Raw genomic sequence first — 20246 nt, forward strand, 5'->3', positions numbered from 1 at the left:
TGAAAACATGCCAAGACTGAGATCAACTTGATTTTATTGTGGACTGTGGAATGGCAGCAGCAGTGATTTCAACAAAGTTTCCCTGTGTCCATTTTACCTTACAAGAGTTTTAGGACCAGAAAAAAGCAAAATATCACATGAAAATGACCAGGTTATATGGGATACGACTATACGTTAAGTAAAATTTGTAAGACAGAATGTGGCAATGATGAGAAAACATTGATAGGATGGCTCAGAATCTATTTTCAATTTAATAACAGAATGGAGATTACTAAGAGCTTTGGGGTCATATAAGGTGACTAGATGGATCACTAATGGAAGAAAAACACAGAGATGTATCTATGAAGGCTAAGAGAGAGAGAGAGAGAGAAAAAAGGCTGGGATTAGGACAGATAATTGCAAATTAAAAATGGAGAAACTTGTGCAGTAATATTACAAGATATTGACAGTGACAACAAATTGGGTCTAAGGGAGAAAATAAAAATGCTAAGTTAGATGTCAAGAGTCCATTAATAGAAGAGATATTGAGACAAACAATGAATTCATTCATGCACTGAATTTTTATTAAACATTTATTTTGTATCGGGAGTATTACTAGCTCCTATAAAAACTACACGAGTTTGTCCAAAAGCTGATTTGATGAAATCCTAGATTTAATTTTAGATTTGGAAGATTGACAGTATTACTAGAACATTCCAGATGCTAAATGTCTGTAGAATCCCATAGCTTTGTAGAATAAATAGGTGGGGATTACCCAACATATAGAGAGGTCACAGTGGAAGCAGCAGAAGTGGGAAAGATGTGGGCTAACAACCATAGGAATCTTCAAAAGAAGAGACCAGGCTTGGGAACCACACTTAGGAATCTGCAGGACCTGGAAGTATTAGCGAAAGGATGGTCGAAATGAACAAATGAAGGCATGAATGAATGAATGAATGAGTGGATGCCTGAAAGCACAAATAACTGGAGAACCAAGTAAGGTGAGGCCAGAGAAGAAGAAACAAACCAGAGTAATGGTGAGAGAGGTTTGTTGAAATCCTAGAGTTTACTTTCCATATCGGAGGTTGAAGGTATTAGGAGAACATTTCAGGTGTCAACTGTTAGTAACAAAGAACCTCATAGCTAACATAACAATGCGTCAGAAAATGTAAGTCAATTTTTTAAAATACTAATCTAACAGTTTTTAATGCTCTGAATTTACTAATATGCTTCATTTCTAGCTATGATTTATGACTTTGCTTCTCTGAAGGTGGGAACTCTGGTAAACATGATGAAATTCACCCAAGTCACTTGGTTATTAATTATCTATTTGAACAAGGATGCTCTGACTTTTGAATTCCTTGGCCATTAGATCATGTTGTAAATAACCTGAAACATAGCCAGGTCTTTGCAAAGAAAGAAAAGGAAACTGCAGAGACATAGATAGAAAATAATTAAAATCAGAAGGGTTAGACTGTATGGACCCCAGTTATAGGGGGAGCCTTAACAAAGGTAATCTGTAGATAATCTTCGGAGGACAGAGACATAGGTGAGTTTTCAAACCCAGAGGTACTGAACTATAGAGGGTTACACTAGGTAATACTTTCTTCTGTCTTAGAAAAAGAAGAGGTGAGTTCACTGGCTCAGAATCCTAATGCAAAATACTAGCTCCAGAAATGTAAGCTAGTGAAGGGGTTGGACGGAATCTTAGCCTGAGTATGGTATCGGATCCTGCGTTAGCATTGAAAGTTTATTCCATTACGGCTAAGAAAAGGTCTTTAGGCCTGCATCATGCTATAGGAAACCCTCTCCAGGCATGCACAGGCACTACAATAGGAATCATCCGGACAGTTGAGCTATACAGACCCAGGTGGCCCTGGAGAAGAAAAGGCAACTTGCACTCTCATGGATATGTTCTCTGTCTCTCTCTCTTTCAAGTGGTTTCGCCAGCAAAAAGAAACATAAAGTGCAGCTCACCTAAATCAACAGCACACTGATGTACATTTTTCCTTTGTGTGAATTTTTTTCCCTAAGAAGTACCTGCTATTTACAGTCTGTTACTAGGTGATAATGGCAGAGCACATTCTCCCCACCTTTCAGGCAACCCTATAGATTTCGCTGAGTATTTGCAAGTCAAAATACCTGTTGCCGTGCACATGAGAGGCACAGAATGCAAAGCTGTAATGGAGCAGGGTGGGGTCAATGACAGCACCGTTTTCTGAATGTTCCATCAGTTCTGTAAGGTAGCAGAGATGCCTGTGACAGCCTCTCACACCATAGCGGGCACAGTATTCATCTAACACAAACACTTGGCCAGGGCTAAACCACCCCTGCAAGAGAAAAGAAAAAAGACACTTTTTTTTGCTTGTTTGTTTGTTTTTTTTTTCCCCTCTAAGATTTGCTTTTCTGTATGCACACTTAGACACTGTAAGCAGCAGCAGCAGCAGGAGAGTGTCTCTTAGCGTTTGCTGTGTTAATCATCAGTTTTGGAAGTGACTCGAGGCACTGGCAATCTAATATCTTGTTGACAACGTGTGGCACACTGCCCCTCTCTGCTGCCACTCAAAAGTAGTCAAATTCTATTCAGAGGATTTGTTTACATTCGTCAATCACAGTGAGTGATGTTCCCTAAACTCTGATTTCTCTATGAGTCAGTTAAAAAGAGAACAAGGCGGGGGTGGGGTGGGGAGGAAAGGAAGTGGGGAAAATGTATAGCTCAATTAAAAACAACACACACACACACACACACACACACACACACATATGTATAAAGAGAATAACAAGGTAGATACTAGCACCAGAACTGACCATTCACTGAAAGCATTTTATAACATGAATTAGAAAGAAAATTTCAGTAAGTCCACCAGTGACACACATTTGCATGCTAATGCCTGGAATATTTTTCTCAGTCTGTCCTTCTGTGACCCTAAGAGTTAAGATTTTCCAGTATTGGTTTCTTGTTTTTCTGAACTAAGATGCTCGTTGTAAGAGTAGGGCAGAAAGCAAGCAACCAGTTAGGTTAGTGCTGGAGGGTAGGACTGGGTGGAACAGCTTCATAGAACACCATAACAAACTCATTTACAGAAATTAGATTAAAATGATATATAGAAGAAAGGAGTTTTGAAAGGAAACAGAGTAGCGATTAAGAAAGAGCGGACAGGGATATTATAGGAAAATGTATTAACAAAGGTAAATAAGGGATATCAACCCAACCCCACATGGAGGCAGGAAAATCACAGTGGACCAGTCCCAAACAGTCACTGGTTTCTAGTATTTAGAACTGTCTTATGTAAGGAACTTGCATCAGAAATGGGAATAGAATTGTCCAAGACCACAGAGAAAATCACTTAGTGAGTCTTGTTGACAACTAGGTCCATTCTATCCCACGCAATGTTCCTAATCACACCATATTTCGCTTTCAGTCTATACAAGACAGGGGGTAAGATTTTTCCTCCCTTCATCCTTTGCTCCCTCCCTCCATTCCTCTGTCCCTCCCTACCTCTCGAACTTACTTCCTCCTTTATTTTTTAAGACCAAGCCTCATTATTTAGCCCTGGCTAGCCTGAAACTCTTTGTATAGACAAGGATGGTCTTGAACTCATAGAGACCTGACACATCTGCCTGCTTCTGCTTTTCAAGTGCTGCAATTAAAGATGTTTGCCACCAATCCCAGCTCTATCTATTCTTAGACTCTTAGACAAATTAACGAATTGCCAGTGTAGGTATAGCTGTTGATTTATTTCTTCATGTCTACTAGATATCTCCAAAGACTTGAGAACAAACTGTCTGAGTTAGGACTTCAAAGAGAATATAATTTATTCTAAGAAGTTATTAGGTTCGGTATCCATGAGAGTCAATTAGTGATAGAAAATACCATTTCCAATAATAAACTGTAGTTAGGCTATAACTTTAATCCCCAGACTCTGTGGTATCAGGGAAACTATAAATTACAACATCAAAATTTATGTTCATCACAAACCAGGTAGCAGTTAGCTAAATCATCTCCCTGTTCATAGCCCTCTGTCCCTTTGCTCCTCAATGCCTCTGCCTCTCTCACAATTCAAATTATCTTTGGAGGGCTAGATGAAATTAAAGCTGTCCTGTTTTGTATATCCCATCATATTGTTACTTTTTCCATTTCTTTCTCTGCCACTTATGTTATCCTAGGAATCAAAGAAACAAGAGCAAGATAGCAATATCTGCTGAACAGAACACAAGCTTTAAAGTGTCTGTGCAGGGATTGGTGACTCCGATGACAGAGGCTTTCCGTCTATCTTTATTTAAAGCATTCTCCTTTCCAGTCTGCATTGTCCGGGGCCACTAGAGTTCAGCATCTATTCCAGGCTATTCTCCCGTCTATTGAGTGGCACAGCAGTGGTCTTCAAGTGTATAATTTTCAAATTGAGAAGCAATCGATTGGAATTCTTTATTCCCTAACCCCAACTACAGTGACTAAATGAGTCAGGAATAAAATGCTGTTTTACAGCAACTATTTCTCACTTCTGTAAATCTTTTATTCTAACCTATAGGTGACCAGATAGACAGATTTGTACCCACCAAACAGGAATAGGAATCATTCAGTCTGTGATCCAAAGTCTGTCTCTGGAGAATTCTGAAGAGGAAGGCATGGTCAAGTTTGCAAGGACTAGCAGAAATAAACTCATCCATCCCATGCTTCTGAAAACGGTCTGCATCTGTAAATTCAAAAGGTCACTTACAGTACATTCATGTTTCTGATTTAATAATTAACAATATAGTTTATGAGGAACACAAAATTTAGGCCTCATGATAATAGTGGTCCACACTTTTGCCCTTCAACTCACTGTTTATGATGCAAAGAATACATCATATTAATATGAATTGCAAAGTCTGAAACCCCCAAATGACATGAGGAAAATCCACAAACCATTTAGTATGAGCACATTCAAAGAAAAGCGTTCAACTGCATGTATTTATTATGTGTATGAGTGTATGCATGCCATGGCACACATATGGTTGCCAGAGAACAACTTGCAGTACTTGGTTCTTTTGGTTCTGCTACCGTGTGGGTTTCAAATAAAGGTCATCAGGCTTGTTTGCCAATGACTTTATCTGTTGAGCCATCACCTGGACTCAGAATCCAACTTTCATTCAAAGTGGATTCTTATACTTACTGGAAGAACAATTGCTATTCCTCAATTTTAAAGAACGTTGGGCTAGACATGGTGGTGCACACCATTATAGTACTTGGGAGTCAGAGGCTAGTGGGTCTCTATGAGTTTGAGGCCAGCCTGAACTACATAGACAAGCCCAGGCCAGTCTTGACTATATAGTATGATGATGTCCAAAAACAGGGGTCAAGGATGGAAGAGTTGTTGTATTTTATGAATATCCGTGCAAAGAGAAGTAACCGGAAAACAACCCAGGTCTATTCATAAAGGAAATGGCAATGATGGCCAGAAGCCTGCTTTCCAAATGGCAAACTAGGGCAGAGATAAGCACACAGCTTCAGCTGGATCACTTCCAGTCTGCTTTTTGTATGGAGCTTTTAATGGGACCGACTTCAATGCAGAAATGGCATTGAATGCTCTCAGGCTTCAAGTTTAAGAGACACGAAAAAGGGAGCATCGTGTCTGTGCAGATATGCAGACAATGCCCCCCGTCCCAAATGGCACTTCAATCAAAGGTTCAAACTTATTGTTCTTTACAGATTGCATCTTTTAATGCCTGTGGACCCTGCGGGTTTATCAAAAGGCACGCTTTTATGATTGCTTTCATTAATGGTATGTTTTGTCAAAGTCTTCAATGTGATTTACTAAATATAGACAGAAAAAGCCCTACACATCCCCAAAGGAGTGCTGGGGTGTTACCACATTAGCTCTGCACTAAGCAGTCAGTGACTGGAGTGGACTCTTTCACAACTGTAAACATGATGCCCATTGTTCCTTCAAATTTACACATAAATCCCTTTCTGGTCATCACAAGAAACGAGTCCTAAATGCGAGCTAAGTGTAGTTTCTAAAACCTATGTGGAACAACCCTAAATCTGCAAAGGAAAAGAGACAAAAGTTTATTGATCAAACCCAATTATAGAGTCAGGCTCATAATAAAACTCAATATTGATCTGTGGACATGATGCTAACATAATCAGTCACATTTAGATATTTAGTCCAGATCATATTGATCCATGTCAAGTTCAAGTTTCAGCCATATTTGTGGATGGAAGGACTGTATAATTCAAGCTGAAGGGTCTTGAGACACATTAAAAATAAAAGACACGAAGATGGATGTACACCTCACGTCCACGTAACATGAGAAACCAAATGCAGCAGCAAAGCAATGGAAAACAAAGCAGTGAGTATGCAAGGTATACCATGGTCCTTTCTAAATAAAACACCAGTTGTGTTCTGTTACATTTAACGACCACCCAAATGATGAACTATTCCCTACGCTAAGTTGTATTAAATGGATAAGCACTAAACTTTTTTCCTTAGGTGGAGATGTAAGACAGTTCAGCTTCTCTTACATTCTGTCTATAGTCTTGTAAAAGTTGAATATGTTGCAATATGAAACAGCATCAAATGAGTAGGAGGCAGAACACCAAGGAAGGCAAAACACATGCATCTTCCAGCTGAAGGAACTGATCTATTTTAGCATCTTCAATTCTCTAAGTACAAAATTTGCTTGGTGTCACCTTTATGAGATGATTATTTCTATAAAATAACTGATGATTTTTATTCATTATTTCTTTCAGCGGAGGTCATAAGAAGCAGTTAAAAATAACGACCATTAATGGTTTATCTGTGGAGAACGGGATATGTAATAAATTTCAGAGGAAAAATTCTCATAATTCTGATTTTATTATAAAGGTTTAAAGAATCACGTTTAAAAGCAACAGGAAAAATAGTCTTAAAACGTATAGTTCTGAAAACAAGTCTATAGTTAATTTTTACAATTAAACATTTTTTGAACTAATAAAATGATATTTTATGAGATACAGTTTCAAATAATTTTTACTAATGTGACAAAGCACAAATGAATGAAAAATTATTTTTGACAACTAGATAAATGCTAACATTATACTCACAAATATTAAGTCACAAATGAATATTCTCTTTCAACTTAGAAAATACAGGCAAATCAACTCACTAGAATTTTAAGGTAAAAAACAAAATGATAGCCAGGAAATGGTGGCACACACCTTTAATCACAGCACTCCAGAGGCAGAGGCAGGTGGTTCTCTGAGTTAAGGCCAGACTGACCTACAGAGTGAATTACAGGACAGCCAGGTCTACCTAGAGAAACTCTGTCTCAAAGGGAAAAAAAAAGAAAGAGAAAAAGAAAAACAAGGGCTGGTAAGCCGGTTCAGTGGGTAAAGGTACTTGCTAACAAGCTTGTTGGCTTGAGTTGGATACCTAGAATCTGTATAATAGGAGAGAATTGACTGCCTCAAATTGTTCTCTGAATATCATACATTTTCTAAGGTACATGGCTGCTACCCAACAGATAAGAATTAAACAATATAATAATAATGATGAAGAAAATAATAATGAAAACAACCAACAACAACCTGGAGTCTCTCAGAGCTACAGCTTTGTCAAACACATTCTGTAAAGAACCAGCATCTCTGCTTCTGTGTCAGAGAAGCAGAATGCAAAAGACTGTCTGAAAAGATATGTCACCATTAGCTTCTATGAACACAAAAAGAATAAAAATTAACTCCAATGACATTTGAACCTCCCTCTGTGACAAATGCTTTTAGTTCTAGCTTTTTCTTTTCCATTCCATTTTCATGTTGTTCGAAACTAAAGTTGGTTTACTTGTCTGGCCTTTATTTTAAACAAAGAATGGCAATGTATATATGAGTGCTTATGGCACATTAAAAAAGATGGTATCAGCATACAAACAAGGGAGTAAGTTCAATGCATGCTATTGAATGCTCGTTATTGTTAACAGAGATTTCATTTTCCATATTAGGATATAGTGTCATAGAATATACAAAGAGTAGAAGAGAGAGTAACGAGAAGCAGATCGACAGGTCACATGGCACAGCTAATGACTATGATAAAAGCAGCTACAATCTACTTATTTAACAAAACCAGTAATGCACTGAAGTCTTAATTATACTTTTCATCAAACCTACACCCTACAAAGCTGTTACTTTATATCTTTTGTGTATCTCTACATTTCTTCATTCACATTTTTGTCTCATGAACTAAAACAAAAATTAGCTATAATATTGTCTAATTTTTCATTTTTAGAACATATTTTCACGTAGTTTTCCTTTGGCATAACTTATCTACATTTTCTTAAAAGACACAGTTGTGACCTCTGAATCAGTTAGAAAATGTGTTTCCAATGACCCGTACAGCCAGTTATCTGTTGTTTAAAATTGGGTTTTATCAGTTTACCTTCAATTAATGTTTACTGTAAGAAAAAAATTATTCAATATTTTTTTAAAAAATAAAAAAATGTATAGGACTATTCAAATGTTCCCTGCTATGATGCTAGCCCATTTCAGTTTAGTTTGTCTTCTGAAACAGTGTAAGAAGATTATCAAAATCAGCCAGCAAGGAATGATCTTCAATGATGCCTGTGATAGTGCTATAAATTGTGATGATTAACCTATGGACTAACTACAGATGTGGGGCATGGTAATTGAGAGTGCTGGTGGAGTTTCTATGGTAACAGCTGGATATCTATGCTCTACTATCTTTAGGTGGTATTGTCACCAAGAGTGCTAATAGTAGATGGAATAAAATCTAAATTGGGCAATATTGCACTTGCTAGAAATTCAAGAAGTGACCGAGGTTTCAATCAAGTGGAATCTGAAAACTCGAATGCTTCACTGGGATAATAGCTGTGTGGACTCATTAGAAAAGAATAGCAGGTCAACAGTTTCCATTTATACAGATAATACTGACTTAAAATTAACCAAGAGAACAAACAGAGAAGGACCACCAAAGACCTGGCTGACCTCTCAGCTATGAGAGAGGATATTATATTGGGTGGGCACTGACCCTCACTAGCTTTATGTGCCAAAGGACCCACATCTCCAGAAGGGCATCGAAGTCAGAGTTCAGACTGTGCAAAGGAGAAATTACTTTGTGTCCGCACTACCCAGTAATGACTCTGCTGCTTTCGCTGCTCTCAGTGTGGCGAGCTGTTGTGTACAGACAACAGGAAAGGCGTGAAGACAGAAGGGGACAACTGAATTAGGAAACTCTGAACAGCAGCTGCAAGTTACTGAGGAGTCTGGGATCAGGACTCAGTATCAAACGACTCTGATGACAGGGATCGCTAGCTGAGACCATTTCTCCTCTGGAAAACACAGAACCACCTTAGATGAAACTGTTGACATAAAATCCACTTTGCTATGCTGAAAACTAACATATGCGTAAGGGGCTTGCCCACAGCTCCATATACCTTCCACAAACCTGTCTGTACATTTCTTGTAGGTAAAAGTTTACAGGAAGTTACCATGGAAGTGACTTGCATGAGCTGGCACTGCCATGTTTTGTTAACACATATATGACCTTCAATAAGTTATGTATGTAACAATAAGTGTATGTAACAAAACATATACTTAGACAATAGTATTATAGTGTTTTAAGTTTCTATGCAGTTAAGTCTGGTAAGTATGGTTTTATATACGTAGGTTTTTGTTTAAGACTAGAAGAACAGTTAATACAAACATCATTTAGGAGTTAATTCATATATCAATTATTGATCAAGTAATTTATTAGCTTCTTTTTGTTATGTTAGTTGACATGTAATGTCATGTAATGTCATGTAAGTTGACATGTCATGTGCCTTGCTTTTTTGTAGTAAATAATACAAAATTATTTCACACAATGAAAGTTTTCATTAACAATGGAGACTGAGAAATACAAATTAGGAAAGTAAACAAGTTCTGAACATTTACCAGAAATAATATGTTCAAGGGGAAATAAACTAATGCTTTACCTATGAAGTGTAAAATTTAACATGGAAATGAGAAAAATAAGGTGTTGCTAACACAGCAACATACTAGCAACGTGGAAAGCAAGTTCACAAAATTAAACGCAAACTCTGCTCTCTAAAAACATATTAGGCAAAAATAAAATTGATGGTAGTGTTTCTGGATCATGTTTACAAAAAATTATCTTATTTGTAATTATGTAATATATGTGCAAGTGTGATTATGTAATTGTGCTACCATGAGTCCAGAAGAGTGGATTTGGGTCCCCTAGAGCTGGGGTTACAGGTGGTTGTGAGCTGTCTGACATGGGTGCTGGGAATCAGATTCACATCTTCTGCTGAAGAGTAAGTGCTCTCACCTCCTGAGCCATCTCTCCATCCCCCTGGCTCACATTTGACAATTATTATTGAAGGCTAACTGTTTTGTCATGTGGCACTAAGATCAAAAATAGATCATGCTATATATGTAATTAACAAAAAATGAAAAGCAAGGTGGAAGGTGGTTTTGGATTGAGAGAGCAAATCAAGGGTAGGTAAAATCCTGCTCCTCTGTCCAAGGCAGCTTGCTACATTTGAAAGAGAAAATTTATTAGCAGCACGTGTCTCCCGTTCTGTTCACTCTGTCTAAAGGGTTTCTACAAATGCTCAGATAAGATTTACCTGCTGGAGAGATCTATAAATATGTACTGTTGTTGACATCCTAAATGATAAGGCGATCTTCTACTAAGTTAAATTTTATAAACATTATTTTGACCATCCTTAAATACTCATTATGCTTAGTTTTTTTTAAAAAGCCTTTTCTTTAAGAAAAAAAGAAGTAAAGGAATATACAGGCAAGATAAAAATGAGAATATTAGAAGAAGAAAATAACTGGCCCTTCAATTCAATTCATTAATTATGAATGTTTTAGGTATGAGTATGCCTACCTTTTCTTATTACAAGTAGGTTCCTAACAAGGTGGAAATGACAACATACATAATCTATAATGTTTTGCTTCACATATTCTGGACATTTTTGGATGTTATTACAACATTATCTTTACATCTACACGAATAATAGGTATTAGATTGTTTCTACCTTTGTTGTGGTTAAATAATAAATGTGAGAGCTAATGAAAAATTTCCGAGTTTAGCTAGAAAGTTGGAGGCTGATATTGTAAAAGAGATGACAGTCTTCCAAGTTCTTATCAATACAAAATTATACTTAAGCAGAAAGAAAGAAAAAAAGAAAGGAAGCTTACCTTTACCAACCACAGGTCAGCAAAGAAATTAGAAGAGAAACGAGAGAAGGAATTAAATACAATTATGCAATGAGTCGCTTGAACTTTGTTATCTACTTGTATTGATGATTATTAAAGTGTTCCAAGAGATGACCAGGAGGAAAGAGAAAGGAACAATGAGGAACCATGGAAGGCAGTGAGGGATTGAGAGCAATCTGAAGAAGGTCAGAATTCTCGTTCTGATGAGGTGGGAATGTACCCATCTTCCTCCCGCTTCTTCCCTCAAGATTTGTATTGAATTGTTTATTTATCAAAAACTGATTAAAAATAAGAGGTCTGCTCTGATTAAGAATACAGGTAGCAGCTTGCCAACAGAGGGAGGCATCATTAGCCGTGACAACAGTCTGTTTAAGTCAGAACAAGTACACCCAGTGCCACCCAGCCTGACTGGCACTGCCTTAACCATAGAGCGACACCAGACAGAAAAAAAAAAAACCAAGATGTCAGAAAATGTCCTAGGGCAGTCTTTTCAACTCGCCAAATGCCTCTATGATTCTATGAACACTGACGAGCACTATCAACCAGTATAAAAACTGAGTCAAATAGATGCAAAATTTATAAGGCACATTATATAAATTTTAGGTGAAGATTTTTTTGATATTTCAACTGTAATGTTTTTTTCCCTTTTTGATTTCTTAATTTCATTTAACATTCCATCCAAAGTTCTCCCCACCCAGTGACAGTTTCTTATTCACGACATTAATGATGCTGTAATGATTGATCTCAACTGTCAACTTGAGCTGGGAGATGGGCCTCTGAGGATTCCTGTGGGAGTTATTCCAATTAAGTTAACTGAGGTGAGGGGATCTGCCCACCATGGGTGGTACTATTCCCTAGGGTGTAATCCTGGATGACAGAAGGAAAAGAAAGTGAGCTGAGCTCAGATGCTCGTTGATTTCTTCTTCCTGACTCTGTGTGGCATGTGGCTGGCTGCTTCCAGCTCCTGGTCTCTTAGCTCCCCCTGCATGATCGAGTGTATTTTGAACTGTGAGCCAAAAAATTCTTTATTCCTTAAGCTATATTTGTCTGGTTATCTTAGCATAGTAATAGAAAGGTAACTAAGACAGGTATACCTATTTAAAGAAATGAGAAACCAAGCCTCTAATTCCAGCATTTTAGATGCTGATGCAGGAAGATTACAGATCACGAGTTCCATCATGAAACATTGTCTTAAAAACAAAAGCCAACTAACAGCAAGAAAGAAAACAGACTTCATCAAAAATTGATATACATTTCTTTTGAAGAGAACTGTTATAATTTATGGTAAATCAAGCCACAGATGAGAAAATATTTGTCAAGTAACAAGTTTGACAAATATCTTGCATCCAGAATATAGAAACATCTCCCAAAACTCAACAAGAAAGTAATTCGAACTAAATATTGTAGAGGTCAACTAACAAAGAAGATAAATGGACAGTAAATGGCCAAAACGGAAGAGCATCTGCGGAAACCATAGGTTATTAATGAAAACCAGGGGTGGGTTAACTACAAGATTTTGGTTAGAATCCCCTGAGGCCCCTAAAACAATACAGACATTTACTATGTCTGAAGATTGCTTACCAGAACTAGATGGGCAGAGTCTACTACTGAAGAGACCACATGTTTTGGTTGCAGCACATATAGAAATCTAGCTAGAATCAAGCTGAAAGCTTTCTTCCTGCTACCAAGCTGCCATAATGCCCAAAGATACTATGCAGGCTGTTTGGGGGAAGGGCCGGGGCAGTGTTTTTAATAAGAGTCTCACTCAGTTGTGGACCTTGTGTGCTCTACTACTGACTAGCCAGACAGAAAGATGCCCTGTGCTGCAATAGTGGCAAGCCAGGAATGGGAGCGACCACCGTCGTTTTGATTGGATGGGAGGCCCACGTCATAGGAAAGAATTTACCTCTGATGCTGTGAGCCTGGGCAAAAGCCATGGCTGAGGAGGTCATAGGCCATAGTTTTGAAGCTGTTCTCATTGCTGTTAAAACGGACACAGCATACTTCTCAATAATTATGTTCATATGCATTAGTTGTGGTCAGAGACGTTTCCTTTTACAGTGGGTAATAGAATAGCTGCGGAGACTCGGAAATGGTAAAATGCAGAGGAGCCGAAAGGACTGCTAAATATTTTTCCTTAAATAGAAGACAACTTTCCTCCCTCTAAAGTTCAGAGAATACCATAAAAGAGGGACTGAAAAGCATCTAAGAGTGAAAGAGAAGAGAATGAGGAAGAGAGTGAGAAGGACTGCTGTGTGCAGAGACACACAAGGCCCCAATCTTCCTGAGTCTAGACGGTTAATGTTATGGGAAGATGGAGATTTTCTTCACTGTGGAATCACCAGTAAGAAATTCATACTTATATATAAAAAAAAACCCTCACCCAGGATCCTTCAAGAAACCCAAAAAACCTCAATGCATCACACACAAAGGTAAACAGAAAAATTGAAAAATCATGAATACAGAAAGGAGACTGGTTGGGAAGAGGAAAGATGCCTATAGAAGTGGGAGGGGAGCAAGAGAGGACAATGAATGGTGAAAACAATAAAAATACATCATGGACAGGTGTGAAAATGGTCTAATAAATCCCATTAGTATGTATAATTCAAAGGTATGCTACTTCAAAGTAAAAAATATGTTCATCTATAGGCAACAATACACTAGAAAAGTAAGAAATATAGACACAACAACAATCTAAGCAGCACATGCTTAGAAACTAGCCAGGCTAGGAATAAAGGCGAGCTCTACAGATAAGAGGTTAGTGCTAAAAACGGTTTAGGAGATTTGAGTGAGTAAGATTTACTTCGTAGGTGCAGCTGAAACAAGTTAGTATTAATCAGGAAAGAGTTTGGAAACATTCTAAGTATTTTTTTTCTCTCTAAGAGGAAACAGGAAAAATATAAAGTGAATATAGTGATATCTTATTTATGTTGTAATAAATAGAGTTTGCCTGAATATCAGAGTACAAAGCAAGCCACACTAGATAGCCATAGAGGCAGGGCAGTGGTGGTGTCTGCCTTTAATCCCAGCACTAGAGAGGAAGATAAGACAGGAGGAGAGAGAAGAAATGAAATCTGTGGTTCGGTCGAGAACACTGTAGTCGACAGTCATTTCTGAAGACAGGATGGCCCCTTTGTCTGAGTCTTGGTAGAGGTAAGAACTCTCTAGTGGTTGGCTGCTTTGCTTTTCTGATCTTCAGTTTGAACCCCAATATCTATCCTTGAGTGTTTATTATTTGTGCTACAAGAGATCATAACAGTAGGCAGATGCACTTCATTATCACAAAGTAAACAGCAAGAGGAAGGGGATTAGGTTCACACATGGAAACAGGAACAAGAATTTCAAACAGAGAGGAACAAGAAACTAATACTACAATATTACTCGTAAGACACTGACTGCTCACATATTAAATGCAGATTTTCAAGAAGACAAAGAGGTTCACGTTAAGTACCGTGGAACGGTATCCCATGAGCAAAAGAACAGAGTATGGTCTATGGAGAATCCAAGCCAAGAGAAGCAAGAGTATAGATCATCCAGAAGGGGCAAAATAATTCAGGGACAACGTCTGATTAGAGCAATAAAAATACACAGAGGAGGGCTGGAGAGATGGCTCAGAGATTAAGAGCACTGACTGCTTTTCCAGAGATCCTGAGTTCAATTCCCAGCAACTACATGGTGACTCACAGCCATCTATAATGAGAAAGGAAAGCATTCTGGGGTGTGTGAGTGTGTGTGCTTACACAAGTATGCATGTTTGTGAGCTGACAGAGCGTTACATCTCATGATTTAATATGATAGCCCATGGCATCATTACTAACCTGACATTTTCAATGGAAAAGATGCCATTGATGTGGCCAGGCTGACTGAAATGTCTAAACGAGCCCCAGAACAAGCTCTTTGCACTCCACGCGGAGCGTAGAATAGTTACCAAGTGACTATGCACTACTGTGGCAACAGCCTGCTGAAAGGTGAAGCAAAGCATTCAAAGGTGGCAAAGGAGTTGAAATGAAGGCACAAATCCCACCTTTAATTGTTTGTCCTCTTTAGAGCCTTTAAAGATGCTCAGATGCAATCTATTGAAGAGTGTCTGAGAAGGAGAGGGTAATTATTTGATGCATGAGAAGGAAAAGAAGAAAATAATGCATGTCAAGATGTTACTATCCCGCAGAAGGATCTTGACAATAAAAAGCCACAACTTGAGCTGAAAGATAGAGACAGAAGGCTTTATGTAGAAGCAAGGGAAGGTTTCTAAAGGAGTGTAACAAGATAAAGCATTGGGTGCAGGGATCACTGCCAATGTGTTGGAAACTGCTCCTCATGCTGTTACACCGCACACATCAGTCACTACTGAATCAACAGGAAAGATGCACTAGATCTGAATGTTTCAAATCAGCATACAGAAACTGAGAGAACATTAAAGTGTTTGGAGATAAGAAAAGCTGTCTTTTTTTCTTTTTTACTATATGTTCTTCTTATCATTCTACAACACAGAAGGAACTAGCCCAATTTTCCTTGCAGTTACCAAAACCAAATGGACAGTGTGATTCTTCTACATTCAGTGGAATTTCATCAAATTTGACTTCACAATATTTTTCTCCTAACAAGAAAACTAGGCTAAAGATACAAAAAACAAAATAAAATTTGCTTTTGGAAAGTTTGCAGAATTTTAAAAAATGTTTTGAGATTATAATATAACTGCAACATTTTCCCCTTCCCTTTCCTTGCTCCCAAATCTCCCAGGTCTTCTTCATATTCTTGGCCTCTTTATTATTATTATTAATTGCTATTACATGCATTTATGTATACATATATATTCCTAAATATAAGCTGCTCAGCCTATCAACACACAGGTATCACTCCAGATTTATGTGAAAAATTAGATAACTAATTCTATGTCTAATAGAAACTTCTTTTATTTAATTAGTTAATTAATAATGCAAACCATAAGACTGAACAAATTTCCCTCAGTTTTATATTTTATTAAGGTTATTAATTGATAATCAAATTAATTTTCACAAAACTTACAAAGCTGAGCATCTGCATGGAGAGTTCCTCCTTTAGGATTTAGCTTCTGGCTTTGACCCACAGGGACTGGTTTATAAGACTGGCCCGTGGCCCTGTACATGGCTTGGACCCATAATATTCTGTCTTGTTCATCGTCACTGGCGAATATTACAGTATCCCCTTCTTTTACAGCGTTAAAAAACACCTGACCACCCTGAAGGCCTGTGGAAGAAGAGAGACACCATTAACATTTAAATGATTGGCAAATTTTATTTACCCAGCCTCATCCATCTGAGTGCAAAGCTTTAAATGGCCTTAGTTGAGAATCATATCCCTAGTCCACCATTTAAAGGGACACAGCAAAAACATTTCCACGTATAGATCAGGGAGACACTCAGCTCTCGACAAGAGAGCATTAGGCAGTATAACACACATACCCCATAGAAACGCAGAGTGAAATCTGGTATTCTGTACCAGAGGAGTAAACACTTTGTGTTGGCAATTTTACCATTCTACATGAAAGTGAAATATGAATTTAGGGGAAATAAAAACACAGGTAAGGCAGAAGTGATACTTCAGTTTGGACTGTAGGTTATCCTTTGGTATTTCTATTTCTGAGTGAACAATTAGAGAATATGGCCACCAATTTATACTTCATCTCAGTACGTTATATAAAAATGTATTTAAGTCTTATTACCTGTGCTTTTTAACATTGCTGATTAATTTCACTATCTTCCTGTAACAATGAGGAGCCTTGCTTGTGTGTGTTTTCTGTCCCCGCCTGGTACCCCACAACCGGCAGGCCCCAGAGAAAATCAACCACACAAGAGATCTCTATAAATTATAATGCTGATTGGCCCATTAGGTCAGGCTACTTATTAGCTAACTCTCACGTCTTGATTAACCCATTTTTCTGATCTATTTTAGCCATGTGGCTCAGTACCTTTCTCAGTGGGGCAGCTTACATCCTGCTGCTTTGGTGGTCTGGGAAGGAGTGGGAGAAATCAACTTCCTCCTCCCCAGAATTCTCCTGCTCTCTTTGCATCATTTCCACTTCCTGTCTGGTTTTTCCACCTACACCTCCTGCCTGGCCAATCAGCGTTTATTTAAAACATGATTGACAGAATACAGACAATTCGCCCACACCACTGGTCTAGGCAGGAGTGGGAGGAATCAGCTTCCTCCTCCCCAGAATTCTCCTGCTCTCTTTGCATCATTTCCACTTCCTGTCTGGTTTTCCCACCTACACCTCCTGCCTGGCCAATCAGCGTTTATTTAAAACATGATTGACAGAATACAGACAATTCTCCCACACCACCTTCCATATATCCAATTATTCACTCATTTCCAAGCACCATGTGTTCAGTCATAGAGCCACCATAGCTTGAGGAGCCAAAACATTTGGAATGCTTGTCCTTAGAATATTTGGAGTTTGGACTTGAGTTCATTACAAGCAATGAGTTATGTGAAGGATGAGATCCCAGTCTTAACACCAATTTCACAAACCCTTATACCCAGAACATGAAAGTATTCTTATTGTCCATGGATTTTTAACTCCAACTTGTCAAATAAGACCAGATATAAGTTTTTCTAGCTGTGGCATCATATAAATATTCAAAAAACATTTCAGACTTTGATTTTACATTTATCATTAGGTCATGTTCAAACTACTTTAACATACATGAAGGGACAGAAATATAACTGTTTTGTGGAGAAAATTAGAATATAATATATATGTTGAAGCAGTGGTATCAACTTTAACTGGGAGGCAGGGAGCTGAAGATCTTTGTGAATCTGAGGTCAGCCTGTTCTACATAGCGAGTTTCAGGCTAGTTAGAGATATATGGACTCTGTCTCAAAATTTGTCGGTCTGTCTATATATTTACATCGATCATTTATTGCCATTTCATTATCTTCTCTGTAATTTTGCTTTCCAGTGATGTTTCTGCATGTATCTCATCTAATTTTTCTATCAGCAAAATTTAAGTATTTTATTATTGTACAAAAATTAAAGAGATAAGAATAGATTCATATCTATCTCCATGCACAAAACTTAAGTCCAAATGGATCAAAAACCTCAACATAAATCCAGCCACACTGAACCTCAATGAAGAGAAAGTGGAAAGTAGCCTTGAACACATGGGCACAGGAGACCACTTCTGAAATATAACACCAGTAGCACAGACTCTGAGAGCAACATTTAATAAATGGGACCTCCTGAAATTGAGAATCTTCTATAAGGCAAAGAACATAATCACTAAGACAAAATGGCATCTGACTGAATGGGAAAAGATATTCACCAACCCCACATTGAACAGAGGACTAATCTCCAAAATATATAAAAAACTCAAGAAACTAGACATCAAATTACCAAATAATTCAATCAAAAAATGGGGTACAGATCTAAAGAGAAAATTTGCAAAAGAAGAATTGCAAATGGCCAAAAATCACTTAAGGAATTGCTCAATATCCTTAACCATCAGGGAAATGCAAATCAACACAACTTTGAGATACCATCTTACACCTGTCAGAATGGATAAGATCAAAAACACCAATGATAGCTTATGCTGGAGAGGATGTGGAGTAAGGAGAACACTCCTCCATTGCTGGTGGGATTGCAAACTTGTACAGCCGCTTTGGAAATCAGTATGGTGGTTTCTCAGAAAACTGGGAGTCAATCTACCTCAGGACCCAGAAATACCACTCTTGGGCATATACCCAAAAGATGCTCAATCATACTACAAAGCCATTTGTTCAACTATGTTCATAGCAGCATTATTCATAATAGGTAGACCCTGGAAAGAACCTAGATGCCCCCAACTGAAGAATGGATACAGAAAATGTGGTACAATTACACAATGGAGTACTACTTAATGGTTAAAAACAAAACAAAACAACAACAACAACAAAAAAACAAAGACATCCTGAGATTTGCATGCAAATAGATGGAATTAGAAAAAAAAAACATCCAGAGTGAGGTAACCCAGACCCAGAAACATGAGTATGGTATGTACTCACTCATAAGTAGATACTAGTTGTAAAGCAAAGGATAACGAGTTTATAGTCCACAACCCCAGAGAAGCTAAGTAACAAGGAGAACCCTAAGAGAGACATTCATGGATTCCCCCTGGGAAGGAGAAACAGACAAGATCTCCTGAAAACATTAGAAGTGGGAAGAAGGGAGGGTGGAAAGGAAGGGAGGAGGAAAACATGAGGAAATGGGATGCTCAGGAAGGGGTAAGGACAGTGAGGGAGAAAGAAAGAGATATCTTGATAGAGGGGTCCATTAAAGGGTTAGTGAGAAACATGGTACTAGGGAACTTTTCATGAATCCACAAGGATGACCCCAGCTAAGATTTTAAGCAACAGTGGAGAGGATGCCTAAATTGGCCTTCCCCTGTAATCAGACTGATGACTACCTTAATTGTCATCGGAGAACCTTCATCCAGCAACTGATGGAAGCAGATACAGAGATCTACAGTGAAGCCCTGGGCCGAGCGACCTGAGACCAGCCCAAAAGAAGGAGGAGCAATGATATGAGCAAAGGGGTCAAAACCATGATGGTGATACCCACAAGAAACAGCTGACCTGAGATAGTGAGAGCTCACTAACTCTGGACTGAAAGCTGTGGAACCTGCATAGGACCCAATTAGGTCTACTGAATGTGGGGGACAATTGTGAGGCTTGGACAGTCGCCGGGACCACTGGCAGTGGGACAAGGATTTAACCCTAGTGCTTGAACTAGCATCTAGGAGCACATTCTTTTTGAGAGATACCTTGCTCAGCCAAGATATGGGGGGAGAGCCATGGTCTTGCCTTAAAGTGAAGTGTCAGACTTTGTTGACTCCCCATGGAAGCCTTACACTTTCTGAGGAGTGGATAGGGAGGTGGAGTGGGGGGAAGCTGAGGGAAGGAGGAGGAGGGGAGGAAGTGGGAATGGGGATAGCTATGTAAAATGAGAAAATATATTAAAAAATATTAATCAAAAAATTATAGAGACGCAGATGACGGTAAAAGACATAATTTGAACCTTAAAGCCTTGTCCATTTGCATGAGCTTCAGATAA

At 38.3% G+C, this 20246-nt stretch overlaps 1 protein-coding gene across 9 annotated transcripts in view; it reads right to left on the reverse strand.

Moving 5' to 3' along the window:
- Cadps2 (calcium dependent secretion activator 2) overlaps positions 1–20246 on the reverse strand; it is a 535973-nt gene that overhangs the window by 146727 nt on the left and 369000 nt on the right. For all 9 annotated transcript variants that reach the window (XM_085683581.2, XM_048450971.3, XM_048450976.3 and 6 more), the window contains exons 11-13: positions 16202–16402; positions 4537–4673; positions 2122–2309 (exon numbers count right to left, since the gene is read on the reverse strand). In XM_085683581.2, the coding sequence (XP_085539707.2) occupies positions 2122–2309; positions 4537–4673; positions 16202–16402 (526 nt within the window). The remainder of the gene's footprint in view (positions 1–2121; positions 2310–4536; positions 4674–16201; positions 16403–20246) is intronic.

The sequence above is a fragment of the Myodes glareolus genome, chromosome 25 (assembly GCF_982192425.1).
Source record: "Myodes glareolus chromosome 25, mMyoGla1.1, whole genome shotgun sequence".
NCBI lineage: Eukaryota > Metazoa > Chordata > Mammalia > Rodentia > Cricetidae > Myodes > Myodes glareolus.